At 39.5% G+C, this 18157-nt stretch overlaps 1 protein-coding gene across 50 annotated transcripts in view; it reads right to left on the reverse strand.

Moving 5' to 3' along the window:
* Positions 1-18157, reverse strand: part of PPHLN1 (periphilin 1) — a 170482-nt gene that overhangs the window by 10582 nt on the left and 141743 nt on the right. For 2 of the 50 annotated variants that reach the window (XM_060412740.1, XM_042246859.2), the window contains one exon: positions 15409-15573. The exons of the other annotated variants lie outside the window; for them this stretch is intronic. In XM_060412740.1, coding sequence (XP_060268723.1) covers positions 15454-15573 — 120 coding nt within the window. In that variant the 3' untranslated portion in view covers positions 15409-15453. The remainder of the gene's footprint in view (positions 1-15408; positions 15574-18157) is intronic. 50 annotated transcript variants of the gene reach the window in all.

The following is an 18157-nucleotide window of genomic DNA, read 5'->3' on the forward strand; positions in this document are numbered from 1 at the left end:
TGGTTAGGAATCAATGCTATGGGGTTCCTGAGAACTGGAACTATGAATGTCACATGATGTGTTAAAGAAAGATGAGATTAGAGGCTTAATTCAGAGTAATTAAGAAGCAATATGGATATAATAATATAAAAACTCATGGGCAGAAGGTTTTATTTCAACGGGGAGGGAACTGGGAATGGGAGATAAGGTCAGTACCTAATATGTAATTCAAGTGAAGTTACAGTGAAACTCACTTATTCGCCTACGACAACTCTTTGCGACCCCATGGACTCTATAGTCCATGGAATCCTCCAGGCCAGAATACTAGATTGGGTAGCCCTTCCCTTCTCCAGGGGATCTTCCTGACCCAGGAATAGAACCAGGATCTCCTGCACTGCAGGTGGATTCTTTACCAACTGAGCTATCAGGGAAGCCCAATACGCAATTTGAGGCACCTGTCAAAAGGAAGTGGAGTACTGAGTCTAGCCCTTAGGAGAAGGAAACAGAGGAGGAAGAGAGATCTTATCTTCAGCACTAAAGCAAGCTGAAGCCACGGGAGTTCCTAGAAGAAAGGGTAAGTTCTTTCCCGCTCCAGTATCTGATAGAGTAAAGATATTCAGTAAATGCTGAATGAATAAAGTCAGTTCTGAGAGAATGTATAATGCAAGAATGAAAAGACAGTTCAAAGCAGACATCTAAAAACATCAATATCAGTCATAAAGTGACAATAAGGAAGACTATGAATCAGGAGAGAATGAAGGAAAAGATTTGTAAAATAAGGACAATCAATGAAATGTCAGAGAAAGATTAAAGAGGCTAACAGACAAAACATATTGATGGGATTTGGAAACGTGTGGAAGTGGTAACTGCAAGAGCAGTTTACTGGGATGGTAGAAATTATAGAGCTGTGCTGGCTAATACAGTAGCCTCTAGCCATATGTGACTATTTAAATTTTAATTAAGTTAAAAATTCAGTTCCTCAGTTGCATTTTAATGGCTTTCATATCAGACAGTGCAAACATAAAACATTCCCATCATCACAGAAAATTCTATTAAGGAGTGTTATTACAGAGGACTGGGAAGTGAAAAAAGGGTAAGGTGACAAGTGTTGACCTGGTAAATTAATTAGCATATATTTGCAACTATTTTATCATTAAGATGGAAACAAAAGTTTACTACTTTTAAAGAAAAACTGTGAAATATAATTACTACCTGTGAAATGTTGCACATTTTTTATGAAATTCATATAAAATGTAAATTAAAAAAATAAACTCCAATTGAGGCTTAATATACAGGGAAACATTCATAATGTCTAATGTGTTGGTGAGATTGGGAAAAAATGTTGACAGCATAATGATGTTAAATACTGGAGCAAATGTAAACCCTTTAATTTGGGTCTGTAGTAATGCACGAAGTGTCAAAACTATTGTAATCTGTTACTTCTTGTGCTATATTAATAGAAAAAGATATCTTTAAACATCCTCCTCAATGCTGCACTGGCTCTTAAAAACTCAGCTCCAAAAAGAACACTGACGGTTGCCAAGAAACGCATTATGAACACATGGATTAGATCTCAACCACCTACATTCAATATGTGGGTACAATTATTACAGCCACATAAAAAAGTCAGTCCAAAATTAATGATAAAGTGGTTAAACGCTAAAAAACCTCAGCAATTAATGTTTGTTAATTCTCATCCATACATACAGATCGACTTATAAATTTATAGCATTCAATCAAAGAATAATACTTACGTGATTTTTGTTTTACCCTTTCCAACTTATTGGTTCTTCCAATCATAATATACTCAACAGACAAAAATAAACAAAACAATTCCAGAGTCTACATCTTTACTGATGCCAAATGCCAAAACCGGGTACCACTGAAAGTAAATACGGGAACTGGATAAATCTCAAATCAAATTTTTACTCAAATATTGAGTAAAAAAAGGTTGCAAAGAAAATTAGAGATACCATTTATGTATGTTTTAAAAGTTTATTTAGTTTAGGAATATAAACAAATATACTAGAAATACATAACAATGAACTCTGAGAAAGGAGGGAGACAGCAGGGATTTGAGAGGGGCTGTATCTATATCTGTAATATTTTATTTTTTTTAAAAATTGGAGGTGGGTCAGAAACATTAAACTCAAGTAAGTGGCATACATGATGACGTAAAGTGTACTGAGATTTGCAATATACCTTGCCATGCATCAAAATGCAACATGAGTTAACGCATGGACAGAAGCACGGATAGAAACGTCAAAGCAAATAAAATACTAATTAGAGAATCTAGGTGATTGGTATATGGGTTTCCACTGTATAATTACTAATGTTTGAAAATTTTTATAATAGAATACTGAAGGGAAAGAGAGATCTAAAGCAAAATAAGGCCTAATGATAATATACGGATCTGATCATCTCAGCTTACAAATGAAGATGGATCTCTGTTTTGCTTGGACCCTGGGTGATGAACTTTGCATCTTATCAATGTAGGTTGAGAATTACAGATATTAGTAAGTCTGTAAATTCAGATACAAATTTGAATGACAGATAGCTGTGCCTGTCAGACAACTAGAACTCATCTAGTATGTGCAGGGCACTGATTTGGTCAGTAATATAGCAGACCCTGCTAAAGGAAATTAGATTCCAATAAAAAAACCAACAGTAATATGTTTAAGATAACTATAAGGCAAGGCAAAATACAGGCACACCTCCGAGATACTGAGAGTTCAGTTTCAGACCATCATAATAAAACAAATAACACATGAATTTTCTGGCTTGCTTGTGCATATAAAAGTTATGTCAGATAACCTATAGACTAGGAGAAACTATTTGCAAACAATGTGACCAACAAGCGATTAATTTCCAAAATATACAAACAGTTCATACAACTCAATGAAAGTGAAAGTCACTCAGTCGTGTTTGACTCTTTGTAACCCCATGGAATTCTCCAGGCCACAATACTGCAGTGGGTAGCCTTTCCCTTCTCAGGGGATCTTCACAACCCAGGGATCGAACTCAGGCCTCCCACATTGCAGGCGAATTCTTCAGAAGCTGAGCCACAGGGGAAACCCAAGAATACTGGAGTGGGCAGCCTTTTGCTTCTCCAGGGAATCTTCCCAATCCAGTGATTGAACCCAGGTCTCCTGCATTGCAGGCAGATTCTTTGCCAACTGAGCTCAATATCAAAACTCAAAAAAGCCCAATTAAGAAATGGACAGAAGACCTACATACACATTTCTCGAAAGAAAACATACAGATGGCCAACAGGCACATGAAAAGATGCTCAACATCGCCAATTATTAGCAAAATGCAAATTGAAACTACAACAAAGAATCAGCTCATAGCAGTGAGAATGGCCATCATCAAAAAGTACAAATGATAAACACTAAACAAAGCGCAGAGAAAAGGGAAAATCCTCTTACACTGCTGCTGGGAATGTAAACTGGTATAGCCACTGATGGAAAACAATGTGGCAGTTCCTTAAAAAACTAAAAACGGAGCCACCATACGAGCCAGCAATCTCACTCTTGGCCATATACCTGGAAAAGATGAAAACTCTAATTCAAACAGATACATGCACTCCAATGTTCATCAGCTCAGTTCAGTTGCTCAGCTGTGTCTGACTCTTTGAGACCCCATGAACTGCAGCATGCCAGGCATACCTGTCCATCACGAACTCCTGGAATTCACCCAAACTCACGTCCATCGAGTCGGGGATGCCATCCAGCCATCTCATCCTCTGTCGTTCCCTTCTCCTCCTGCCCTCAATCCCTCCCAGCATCAGAGTCTTTTCCAATGAGTCAACTCTGCATGAGGTGGCCAAAGTACTGGAGTTTCAGCTTCAGCATCATTCCTTCCAAAGAACACCCAGGACTGATCTCCTTCAGAATGGACTGGTTGGATCTCCTTGCAGTCCAAGGGACTCTCAAGAGTCTTCTCCAACACCACAGTTCAAAGCGCCAATTCTTTGGCGCTCAGCTTTCTTCACAGTCCAACTCTCACATCCATACATGACCACTGGAAAAACCATAGCCTTGACTAGACGGACGATGGCAAAGTAATGTCTCTGCTTTTGAATATGCTATCTAGGTTGCTCATAACTTTCCTTCCAAGGAGTAAGCGTCTTTTAATTTCATGGCTGCAATCACCATCTGCAGTGATTTTGGAGCCCCCAAAAATAAAGTCTGACACTGTTTCCACTGTTCCCCCATCCATTTCCCATGAAGTGATGGGACCAGATGCCATGATCTTAGTTTTCTGAATGTTGAGCTTTAAGCCAACTTTTTCACTCTCCTCTTTCATTTTCATCAAGAGGCTTTTTAGTTCCTCTTCATTTTCTGCCATAAGGGTGGTGTCATCTGCATATCTGAAGTTATTGATATTTCTCCCGGCAATCTTGATTCCAGCTTGTGCTTCTTCCAGTCCAGCATTTCTCATGATGTACTCTGCATAGAAGTTAAATAAGCAGGGTGACAATATACAGCCCTGATGTACTTCTTTTCCTATTTGAAACTAGTCTGTTGTTCCATGTCCAGTTCTAACTGTTGCTTCCTGACCTGCATATAGGTTTCTCAAGAGGCAGGTCAGGCAGTCTGGTATTCCCATCTCTTTCAGAATTTTCCACAGTTTATTGTCATCCACACAGTCAAGGCTTTGGCATAGTCAATAAAGCAGAAATAGATGTTTTTCTGGAACTCTCCTGCTTTTTCCATGATCCAGCGGATGTTGGCAATTTGATCTCTGGTTCCTCTGCCTTTTCTAAATCCTGCTTGAACATCTGGAAGTCACAGTTCACGTATTGCTGAAGCTTGGCTTGCAGAATTTTGAGCATTACTTTACTAGCATGTGAGATGAGTGCAATTGTGCAGTAGTTTGAGCATTCTTTGGCATTGCCTTTCTTTGGGACTGGAATGAAAACTGACCTTTTCCAGTCCTGTGGCCACTGCTGAGTTTTCCAAATTTGCTGGCATATTGAGTGCAGCACTTTCACAGCATCATCTTTCAGGATTTGAAATAGCTCAACTGCAATCACATCACCTCCACTAGCTTTGTTCACAGTGATGCTTTCTAAGGCCCACATGACTTCACATTCTAGGGTGTCTGGCTCTAGGTGAGTGATCACACCATTGTGATTATCTGGGTCGTGAAGATCTTTTTTGTATAGTTCTTCTGTGTATTCTTGCCACCTCTTCTTAATATCTTCTGCTTCTGTTAGGTCCAGACCATTTCTGTCCTTTATAGAGCCCATCTTTGCATGAAATGCTCCCTTGATGTCTCTAATTTTCTTGAAGAGATCTCTAGTCTTTCCCATTCTGTTGTTTTCCTCTATTTCTTTGCATCGATCGCTGAGGAAGGCTTTCTTTTCTCTCCTTGCTATTCTTAGGAACTTTGCATTCAGATGCTTATATCTTTCCTTTTCTCCTTTGCTTTTTGCTTCTCTTCTTTTCACAGCTATTTGTAAGGCCTCCTCAGACAGCCATTTTGCTTTCTTGCATTCCTTTTCCATGGGCATGGTCTTGATCCCTGTCACCTGTACAATGTCACGAACCTCAGTCCACAGTTCATCAGCCACTCTATCAGATCTAGTCCCTTAAATCTACTTCTCACGTCCACTGTATAATCATAAGGGAGTTGATTTAGGTCATACCTGAATGGTCTAGTGGTTTTCCCTACTCTCTCCAGTTTAAGTCTGAATTTGGCACTAAGGAGTTCATGATCTGAGCCACAGTCAGCTCACGGTCTTGTTGTTGCTGACTGTAAAGAGCTTCTCCATCTTTGACCACGCAGAAGCATGCCGGCTGCGATAGATCATGCAGAAGTGTGGCCTAGAGGAGCTACCCCTCGCTCAAGGTCAGAGCCGGCAGCTGAGAGGAGATCCCCCATGTCTGAGTTAAGGGGCAGTGGCCGAGAGGAGCTACCCCACATCCGAGGTCAGTGGCTGCGGCCGGGAGGAGCTACCGCACGCCTGAGGTCAGGGGCAGTGGCTGAGAGGAGCAACCCCATGTCTAAGGAGTGGCGGCTGCACAGGCACAGGAGGGCTGAGAGGAGCTACTCCACGTTCAAGGTCTGGAGGGTTGGCCCTGAGGAGATAACCCTCGTCCAAGGTAGGGAGCAGCGGCTGTGCTTTACTGGAGCAGCCGTGAAGAGATACCCCATGTCCAAGGTAAGAGAAACCCAAGTAAGAGGGTAGGTGTTGCGAGAGGGCCTCAGAGGGCAGACACACTGAAACCATAATCACAGAAAACTAGTCAATCTAATCACACGGACCACAGCCTTGTCTAACTCAATGAAACTAAGCCAATGTTCATAGCAGCACTATTTACAATAGACAAGACACAGAAGCAATGTCCATTCAACACATGAATGGATAAAGAAGATGTGATAGATACCCACAATGGAATACTACTTAGCCATAAAAAAACCATGAAATATTGCCATTTGTAGCAACATGGATGGACCTAGAGATTATCAATCATACTGAGAGAAGTAAATCAGACAAAGACAGATGTTATATTACTTACATGTGGAATGTAAGAAATAATACAAATGAAGTTACTTACAAAACAGAAAGAGACTTACAGACACAGAAAACGAACTTATGGCTTCCAAACATGAAGGAGAAGTTGGTGAGGGGTAAGTTATTAGGTTGAGGTTAACAGATACACACCACTATATATAAAACAGAGAAACAATAAGGACTTACTCTATGGCATAGGAAACTACATTCAATCTTGTAATAATCTATAATGGAAAAGAACCTGAAAAAATTACATGTATATACCTGAATCACTTTGCTGTATATCTGTAACTGATTTAAAATACTATATTTTAAATCAATTATACTTCAGAAAAAGAGCTGGTTACACTGTACTATAGTCTATTAAGTGTGTAATAGCATTATGTCTAAAAAAATGTATATATTAATTTAGAAATGTTAGAATTTAGAAATTTCTAAAAAATGCTAACCCTCATTTGAGCTTTCAGTGAGTCATCTTTTTGCCAAAGTGACAGCAAAAATCACAAATCACCATAACAAATTCAGGAATAATAAAAAGTTTGAAATACTGTGAGAATTACTAAAATGTGGCACAGAGCTACAATGCGAGAAAATGTTCGGAAAATGGTGCCAGTGGGCTTGCTAGATGCAGGGTTGCCACAAATCTTTAATTCATAAAAAATGCAGTATCTGCAAAATCCAATACAGCAAAGCACAATAAAAAGGTATGCCTTTATACTAAATGCCAGAAGACAAATACAAAATGTTATTTATAACAATTCTAAAGACAAAATCATAATGAGTGAAGAAGGGGTGGATTAATGGCACTTAGAATGCTGGCTATGTCAGGAATTTTGGAAGACTGCAAAAAAAAAAGCACAGTACGGTTAAAGAAGACTGAATCTTGGAAGATGGGAAAGATTTGGAAAAGATGGCTAGTGGATAGGCTGGAATCAAATGAAGCTACATCTAAATAGATTGGACTTTTAATAGCTTATGACTGGCCAATGGTTTAGCTCCTCCTTGGACTTAAAATAACTTATACTGCTGACGTTTTTTTCTTAATCAACAGACAACAAACCAACCTCTGAAGACTGCTGACTAGAGAAAAATGATGTATTCATTACTAATGTCCCCTTCAAATCTGATTCCGTAGACCAGGAAAAGTCATTTGGTGCTCAATGTCAGTAACAGTTTGAGAAAAATTCTAAGATTCAAAACATTTTATAAAAAGGTTAAATCTAAAGAAAATTGGTCATAATGAAGATAAAAGGCAATTAAATAAAATAGGTTTTAAAATTCCAGTTGCTGAGAAAATGGTTAACAATAAGCATTTTGCAAAATGACCAAACTTAACTGGTAGCTTTTAATATTTTTATGTCTAAAAACAATAAAAATTCTTTAATAAAAGCAGGGAGAGATAGGTTCAATGCACACATTTTCCCAACTGATGTTTAAAACATTCATCACAATGAAACAGATCAGAGGTTAAAATGACAAGTCAGCTCCTTAAAAGATACTTGTCACTTATTATTTCCCTTGTATTTCCCTTAAGTGAAAAAAGAAAAATCAGGTTAAAGTGTAAAATTTCTCATGTACATACTGAGCTAATTATTTTTAACACATAGCTATTTGTTATAAAAAATTATTATACTGCTGAAAATTAAATGAAGCTAATGAGTATACAACCAAAAGAAAAATCTAACATATAGTTTGTTAGTGTTACCCAAAGAAGATTTATTTTCATTAAGATTATTTCCAAATAAATCTTTTTAGAAATCAATAGATTTTAAATTTTTCATGAGGTTAGTCTAATTCTCAAATGATTTAACATTATCAATCAGAAAAGTATGAAGTCCTGCCCTACAAAAGGTCATATTTAGATTTGAATAAGTCTATAAAGAAAACTGAGCACCAAAGAATTGATGCTTTTGAACTGTGGTGTTGGAGAAGACTCTTGAGAGTCTCTTCGACTGCAAGGAGATCCAACCAGTCCAACCTAAAGGTGATCAAACCTGAATGTTCACTGGAAGGACTGATGCTGAAGCTGAAACTCCAATACCTTGGCCACCTGATGCAAAGAACTGACTCAACTGGAAAAGACCCTGATGCTGGGAAAGATTGAAGGCGGGAGAAAAGGTGATAACAGAGGATGAGATGGTTGGATGGCATCACCAACTCAATGGACATAATTTTGAGTAGGCTCCAGAAACTGATGATGGACTGGGAAGCCTGGTGTGCTATGTAGTCCATGGGATTGCAAAGAGTTGGGCGCGACTAAGCGAATGAACTGAACTAAACTGAAAAGAACGTAAACAGCAGTAGCCTGCTCCATAGATGAAAAATTTTACATTGGTTTGAGATATAAGAGGAGCAACCTCCATCCACCCAATAAGCCTCTGACAGGAGAAACTGTCAGGAGTGACTAAGCAGGAAGCAGCTTAGCCACTTCATGACCCATCTTCCTCACTCCATTCCTCCTGATTCCTGTCTTATAAAGGAAGTTGGAGAGAATCCAAAAGTAAGGTTGTTTTAACCTTGTGAAAATATGGAAGCATGGCTCAGAACCTAAAAGTATTAAGTTACTGAGCCCAATCACTGAGTCATCAGGAAGGGCTCTTGCTACACTGCAGGAAGGATTTTAAGAAAATGAGGAGGAAATGTAAGTAAAGGTCTCCAAGGCTAGAAATAGTGATGGGTTACAATTCTAAAGGATATTTTTGTTTGTTTAGTCACAGCATTTAGAAATTACTGGCACATTAGAAACATGAAGTCACTAACATCTTCATATAGGTTTTTACATTATTTTATGTACCAAGACTATCCTCATAACCTCATTTTACAAAAATATTGAAGCAGAGAAACTGAACTTCAGCTGCAAGAAGTGTGACTAACATTCACAGCCTAGTTTTCTAACTTAACCCTTACAATACAGCTGCTATAACCCCCGAGAATTATTTAAATCCAAAAATAGAAATAAAGTCGTGACTGAGACTAAATCTTTGGCAAAGACAAATTAATTCACTTGATTTTGAAGAGTGGTGTAAAGAAAGATGATCAGCCTTCCAAGGTCATGACCCTAACTATTATACCTTAAGGAAGTGCGATGTTATTCCTATGTGTGCTTCATGTCTAATGCTCTAGAAGTCATTCCCCTAGCGCAATCTGAAACTTGGGTGAGTTCTCCATACAGCTTCAGAGACGTCCCTAAGATAAACTTAGGATAAATAAACAGGTCAGATCAGCCACCTTCCCCGTGCTGAGAAAAAGCACTACTGTTTTGTAAACTACTTATGCTGTTGGCTTAAAGCGTACTTTATGGCTGAAATGGGACATTTTCAATGAATTCTACAGGGGAGGACAGTTCTCTAGCTTCTTTGCCAGGTGATTCAGTGAATCTTTTTTGCTAGATGATTCACCCTACCATTCCATTTCTTTCAACATTAAAATTCTATATTGTGAAGTTGATTTTAAGGGAAATTAATTTTTCGAACTATGAAATTTCCCCATGCCTCACACTGAAAAGTTATGCTTCAGTATACATGTGCTATTGTGCTACTTTTTCTTTTCCTCTGCTTTCTGTGATATTAGTTTAAATATTTTATATGTAATGCAGTTTAGAAAAGCTTTCATTTTTGTTAGAGTATCATGGTATCGTGAATTGTCAACTCAAGACAAGAAGTCCTTGCTACTAATTTTGGGAGACTTAAAATGCCAAAGTCACTTTTTAGTGAAGATGATGAGAGTGGAGTTATTAAGAGGTCACTGAGCCAGAAAGTGCCAGTGAAAGGGTAGGAAACAATAAAGGTGGTCAGGATTAACTGTAACTCCAGTACACAGGCAGCTTCAGCAGTTTCTGCTTAGCTGTACCTTTCCCACCCCCACTGAGACAGGCCTCTGACAGCTATATTTAAATTTTATTCCAATTGAAAAAATACATATTTATAAAATAGAATTTAAGGGATTTTGGTGATAGAGACAAATCCCTGGGTTTACTAGATTATGAATCAAGTTTAGGAGGCTGCACTGCCAAGGAATACAGGAAAAGTGGATAGCCAGTGGGGAGAAAGGCATGAGGAGAAAGAAAGGAAATTAAGGAAGAAGCTCAGAAATTACCTGTGGCCTTCTAGTTCCAGGCTCTAAAACCTGGTTTTTGCCCTCTTTCACGAGAAATCCGTATAAACTTTCAATACTTCTCCTTTACTTGCTAAAGGTAGTCTGACTGGGTTTTATATTGTAACCAACAGGAACTTTCTCCAATTATCTAGCATGATAGCCTGCTACATCGGAGAAGGCAATGGCACCCCACTCCAGTACTTTTGCCTGGAAAATCCCATGGACGGAGGAGCCTGGTAGGCTGCAGTCCATGGGGTCGCTAAGAGTCAGGCACAGCTGAGCGACTTCACTTTCACTTTTCACTCTCATGCATTGGAGAAGGAAATGGCAACCCCCTCCAGTGTTCTTGCCTGGAGAATCCCAGGGACAGGGGAGCCTGGTGGGCTGCCGTCTGTGGGGTCGCACAGAGTCGGACACGACTGAAGTGACCCAGCAGCAGCAGCAGCAGCCTGCTACATGTAGTAGATGTTAGCTGGCCTCTGGGCTGGGGTGACAAGAGCGGAGCAGCAAAGACCTGCAGTACGTTCACACTGGCAAGAGTGCCAAGATGATGGCAGATATCTATTTTTTCTTTAATGCAATTGCAAACCTCTCTAAGGTACTTCACAAGGCTTTAATCAACATAGCTGAAAATAGGCTATACTGTTTCATGGTGAAAGTTAAAACAACTTTCATCAATCCTTGGAGTTTCCAGTGAAAATAAAACTTTTGTTTCTCCTACTTTTCAGTATCTGCTTTCAACTCATCATATGCAAATGTAAGAAACAGAATATTATCAGTCTACTTAATTGTACTTCTACCAGAAAGCTTTACAATTAGATCACATACAGTACCACGCTGAATACTTCTAAGATGTGGGGCTTTTTTCCCTTTCTACTAGAAAGGAATTTTTCATAACTAACACAAACAGCACAGCTTTACTTTAAAAACAGGAATTATAATATCAGGTATATTAAAAAGTAAGTTAAAATCATTGAGTGTTTAAAACAATTCATTATTTTACTATTATCTCTGAAGGTTTCTATATTATGTACAGTGGGAAAAGTCCATAAATCTCATTACATATGGATGGAAATATATATTTTAACAGTCTTTCTAAAAATATTTTATACTCCATACATTTAATAGCAAAGTTTACAGATTAGTATATAATTCAAAATTAGTCTCGATGTGCCTATTGATATTATAAATAAAACTACTAATGTCTTCTTAAATGATACTGAAATACTTTCCAAGAATCAGAGACATGCTTACAACAATACTGCACACAGAAATGAACACATACATACTAGAACAATGATGCGGTCATCATTATATCAACCAGTTAGGCTGCTACTTCCATTTTATGCTGATAAGGACCATGTGTTAATCACTAAGTATGATGTTATTAAAATTTTTAAAATAAGATGTAAATCTGATCCTCAAAAAGCCTTTTTGAAGATGGAACTTAGCTATAGCCAAGGATTCGAGCTAGGAATCCATTCAAAGGAATCTTCTAATTTTCACAGATAGTTTGAGGTAAGTTGCTATTACAGAGGCTTCCCTGGTAGCTCAGACGGTGAAGAATCTGCCTGTAAGGCAGAGATCTGGGTTCAGTCTCTGGGTTGGGAAGATCCCCTGGAGAAGGGAACAGCTACCCACTACAGTATTCTGGTAGTTCATGGGGCTGCACATATTTCTATTTATTTGGAACTATGAGGAGGTCATAGCAAACGCCCTCTTCCAACAACACAAGAGAAGACTCTACAGATGGACATCACCAGATGGTCAATACCAAACTCAGATTGATTATATTCTTTGCAGCAAAAGATGGAGAAGCTCTATACAGTCAGCAAAAATAAGACCAGGAGCTGACTGTGACTCATATCATGAACTCCTTATTGCAAAATTCAAACTAAATTGAAGAAAGTAGGAAAACCACTAGACTATTCAGGTATGACATAAATCAAATTCCTTATGACTGTACAGTAGAAGTGACAAATAGATTCAAGGGATCTGATATAGAGTGCCTAAAGAAATATGGATGGAGGTTCATAACACTGTACAGGAGGTGGTGATCAAAACCATCCTTAAGAAGAAGAAATGCAAAAAGGCAAAATGGTTGTCTGAGGAGGCCTTACAAATAGTTGAGAAAAGAAGAGACACGAAAGGCAAAGGAGAAAAGGAAAGCTATAGCCATCTGAATGCAGAGTTCCAAAGAATAGCAAGGAGAGATAAGAAAGCCTTCCTAAATGGTCAATGCAAAGAAATAGAGGAAAACAACAGAATGGAAAGACTCCAGATCTCTTCAAAAAAATCAGAGATACCAAGGTAACATTTCATGCAAAGACGGGTACAATTAAGGACAGAAATGGCCTGGACCTAACAGAACCAGAAGAAGAGGTAGCAAGAATACACAGAAGAACTGTACAAAAAAGATCTTCATGACCCAGATAACCACAATGATGTAATCACTCAACTAGAACCAGATATCCTAGAATGAAAAATCAAGTGGGCCTTAGGAAGCATCACTATGAACAAGGCTAGTGGAGGTGATGGAATTCCAGTTGAGCTATTTCAAATCCTGAACGATGGTGTTGTGAAAGTGCTGAATTCAATATGCCAACAAATTTGGAAAACTCAGCAGTGGCCTCAGGACTGGAAAAGGTCAGTTTTCATCCCAATCCTAAAGAAAGGCAAAACTGCACTCATCTCACACGCGAGCAAAGTAATGCTCAAAATTCCCCAAGCGAGGCTCCAATAGTATGTAAACTGAGAACTTGCAGAGGTTCAAGCTGCATTTAGAAAAGGCAGAGAAACCACAGATCAAATTGCCAACATCCCCTGGATCCTACAAAAGGCAAGAGAATTCCAGAAAAATACCTACTTCTGTTTCATTGACTACGCGAAAGTCTCTGACTGTGTGGATCACAACAAACTGTGGAAAACTCTTTAAGAGATGGAAATACCAGACCACCTTACCTGCCTCCTGAGAAATCTGTACGCAGGTCAAGAAGCAACAGTTAGAACCAGACATGGAACAACAGACAGGTTCCAAATAGGAAAAGGAGTACATCAAGGCTGTATATTGTCACCCTGCTTATTTAACTTATATGCAGAGTACATCATGCGAAATGCCAGGCTGGATGAAGCACAAGCTGGAATCAAGATTGCTGGGACTGCTGGGCATACACACTGAGGAAACCAGAATTGAAAGAGACACGTGTACCCCTATGTTCATCGCAGCACTGTTTATAATAGCCGGGACATGGAACCAACCTAGATGTCCATCAGCAGATGAATGGATAAGAAAGCTGTGGTACATATACACAATGGAGTGTTACTCAGCCATTAAAAAGAATACATTTGAATCAGTTTTAATGAGGTGGATGAAACTGGAGCCGATTATACAGAGTGAAGTAAGCCAGAAAGAAAAACACCAATACAGTATACTAACGCATATATATGGAATTTAGAAAGATGGTAATGATAACCCTGTATGCGAGACAGCAAGAGACACAGATGTATAGAACAGTCTTTTGGACTCTGAGGGAGAGGGAGAGGGTGGGATGATTTGGGAGAATGGCATTGAAACATGTATAATATCATATAAGAAACAAATCACCAGTCTAGGTTCAATGCCCGGATACAGGATGCTTGTGGCTAGTACACTGGGATGACCCAGAGAGATGGTATGGGGAGAGAGGAGGGAGGGGGGTTCAGGATTGGGAACACACGTGTATGCCCGTGGCAGATTCACGTTGATGTATGACAAAACCAATACTGTATTATAAAGTAAAATAAAGTAAAAAAAAAAAAAGAAAGATTGCTGGGAGAAATATCAACAACCTCAGATATGCAGATGACACCACCCTTATGGCAGAAAGTGAAGAGGAACTAAAGAGCCTCTTGATGAAAGTGAAAGGACAGTGAAAAACTTGGCTTAAAACTCAACATTCAAAGAGAAAGATAATGGCATCCGGTCCCATCACTTCAAGGCAAACAGATGGGAAAACAATGGAAATAGTGACAGACTTAATTTTCTTGAGCTCCCAAATCACTGCATGAAATCACTGTAGACATGAAATTAAAAGACACTTGCTCTTGGAAGAAAAGCTATGGCCAACCTAGACAGCATATTAAAAAGCAGAGACATTACTTTGCCAACAAAGGTTCATCTAGTCAAAGCTATGGTTTTTCCAGTAGTCATGTATGGATGTGAGAGTTAGACCATAAAAAAAGCTGACTGCCAAATAACTCATGCTTTTGAATTGTGGTTTGAAAAAGACTCTTGAGAGACTCTTGGACTGCAAGGAGATCAAACCAGTTAATTGTAAAGGAAATCAGTCCTGAATATTCATTGGAAGGATTGATACTGAAGCTGAATCTCCAATACTCTGGCCATCTGATGTGAAGAACTGACTCATTAGAAATGACCCTGATGCTGGAAAAGATTGAGGGCAGGAGGAGAAGGGGACGACAGAGGATGAGATGGTTGAATGGCATCACTGACTTGATGGACAGTAGTCTGAGCAAGCTCCGGGATGTGGCAATGGACAGGGAAGCCTGGTGTGCTGTAATCCGTAGGGATGCATAGAGTCAGACATGTCAGCGACTGAACTGAACTGATGAAGATAAAAATGAAAGCACTATAACTGTACTTTCAAATTAATAATGCTTTTTTTAGCTGGCAAAATCACTAAGATAGGAGTGATCAGTATATTTTAGGTAATAACAACAGGAAAAACCAGAAATTAAATCTTTGTTTGGATTAGCACATTGAATACTCACTTGCTTCAGATAAAATAATGGTAAAAGGCTGGCCCCCTTACCACAAGAGCCAAAAGAAACAGCAGGCTGCAGCTTCCCCTTTATCCTTACTCATTCAAGATTATCATGTGCTCGCGTAGATACAACACAGACAGAACACTTTCATATAAACACATCCAGGAAAAATTCATTAAACCATTTCTTTCCTCACACGTATTTTCGGTGTCCTATGTCAACAAAAAGCATAAACATCAAAATGTGGCTTCACTCCCTGAGGGTTCAGTGTGCATACTTCATGTTATAGTAATTAATAGGCCAGAAATTATTTTTGATGGTTAGGACTTGATTTCCTGAGAAAACACAAAATCATCTGTGAAAATTAACTACTAAAATAGTCTACTGTTAAAAAGGACTGATGACATGCTTTCAGAGGTACCATAATCCTGAAATCTAACTCTGTTCTACATCTCCTTATTTCTTGGTTTTGCTGTTTCTATTTATTGTAAACTTTCTTGCTCACAGAAGTCATCATCCTATTGGCTTCCAAGATCTGACTCAAATATATTCTTTAGTAAAATCTTAGCTACTAAAATATTCTTATCATTTACCAAAAATACCATCCACCATACATTTCTCACTTGCATTTCCTTGGCTGCTTTTCTACTTTAATTTATTCAAAATTCTGTTCAAGGTATATTTCACAAAGCTTTTCCAGCTACTTGAAATATCTAAGAAGCATACATTTATTTCTGGCCATCCTACCTCCATTATATTGAGGGCAAATACAATTTATTTTGCTTCCTCCATAACAGTCTCCCATTAGGTATAAGGCTGGGAACAAAATGGATCTTTAAATTCTTTCTGACTGATTTAAAGACTCAACATCATATGTTCTAGCCTTGGCTCAAACTTTAATGAAACATTCTATCCATCCTTCCAACTGATCCTACATGCATATTTTGAGATTAGTAAATGAGTTGTTCATAATTGTTCTCAATGAATAAATACTGTTCCTTGATCAAGTAAATATAATAATTAAATTTGTGGTTTATTGAACATTACAAGGAAGGTGTAACCAAACCCTCTCACACCCTCCAGTGTGTAGGAATCAGTACTATCAGGCCAAGCAACTAATTGGGCAGGGACACAGCCCTACTAACCAGCAGATGTGCTGACCCCAAGCCCACAGTCACCCCTGGACATGGCTCTGCCCAGCAGAGGACCCCAGAACTGGTCCCATGCATCAGTGTGCAGGTACAAGACTCAAGATGCCCAGGACCTGCTGCCAGAGTACCAGGTTGTGCTAAGAGGCAGGGACTAAGCCCAGAAATCACTGGGATCTGGCTCCACTCACTTGCAAGCCAGGTCTAGTCTTGGGAAAAGTCTCATTCACCATGAAGTACGACACCAGATCCAGGACCACTGCAGCCCCACACTCTACCTTCAGGCTACTACCAGCCCTAGGATGGCATGGGCCATAGCCCTGCCAACCAGAAAGCCAACACAAGCTTCAGGACACCCCAGACCATGCAGTCAGCTGTGCGTGAACTGGTGATACACACCAGCAATCCAACACCAGATGTGGGACCCCTTAGCCTTGCATCCAGACCCCAACACCCAGCGCTGCCTATCAGTGGGCTGGCACTAGTCTAAGGACCTTGCTTCACCCAGCCACGGATGGGCAGGCAACGGCCATATGATCTTCTAGATCTCAACTCCGCCCACCAGTGAACCAGCACTAACCCCAGGGTCCACAAGGGTCCTACAACTGGTCACCTCACGATACAGCCCCGTCAGGCAGCAGAGGGCGATCTCTGGAAAAGAGAACCTGGCAAACAAACTGTGCTTACCAGACTGCCAAGAGTAGTCAGCCCACCATAGCCCACATAGAAAGTATCCCCACAGCATGTAACTCTGGTTTCCTAAAGCATATAAAGAAGAGTGTACTGCCAGGACTCACAGGATGTCTGCTACTAAAGGTCATTTCTTCAAGGTAAGAAAATATAATCAACCTACCAGATACATAGAAACAAAAACACCAATTATGCAAAATGAGGCAACAGAGGAACATGTTACAGATGAAGGAACAAGATAAAATCCCAGAAGAACAACCAAGTGAAGTGGAGACAGGAAATCTACCTGAGAATGAGTACAGGGTAACATTTGCAAAAATGATCAAAGAATCAGGGAGAAGACTGCATGAACCAAGTGAGAAACTAGAAGTTTCTAACAAAGAGAAAATATTAAGAAGAACTAAACACAGATGAGGCAGCCCACTCCAGTTCTCTTGCCTGGAAAATCCCATGGACGGAGGAGCCTGGTAGCCTGCAGCACATGGGGTCGCTAGGAGTTGGACACGACTGAGCGACTTCACTCTCACTTTTCACTTTTATGCACTGGAGAAGGAAATGGCAACCCACTCCAGTGTTCTTGCCTGGAGAATCCCAGGGACGGGGGAGCCTGGTAGGCTGCCGTCTATGGGGTCGCACAGAGTCAAACACAACTGAAGCGACTTAGCAGCAGCAGCAGCAAACACAGATGAATACCACAACTGAAAGGAAAACTATACTAGAAGGAACAGAAGACAAATGATACAGAAAACAGATTAGTGAGCTGGAAGACAGAGCAGTGGAAATCACTAAAGCTGAACAGAAACAAAAGGAAATAAAAAGAAAATAGGGCAGTTTAAGACACCACTGAAACAACAAATGTACTGATATTAACGTTACAGGGGTCCCAGAAAGAGAAGAGACAGACAGAAAGAAGCAGGAAACATATTTGTAGACACAGCCTGAGAAAAGAAGCAAACAT

Source organism: Ovis aries, chromosome 3 (assembly GCF_016772045.2).
Source record: "Ovis aries strain OAR_USU_Benz2616 breed Rambouillet chromosome 3, ARS-UI_Ramb_v3.0, whole genome shotgun sequence".
NCBI classification, from domain to species: Eukaryota; Metazoa; Chordata; class Mammalia; order Artiodactyla; family Bovidae; genus Ovis; species Ovis aries.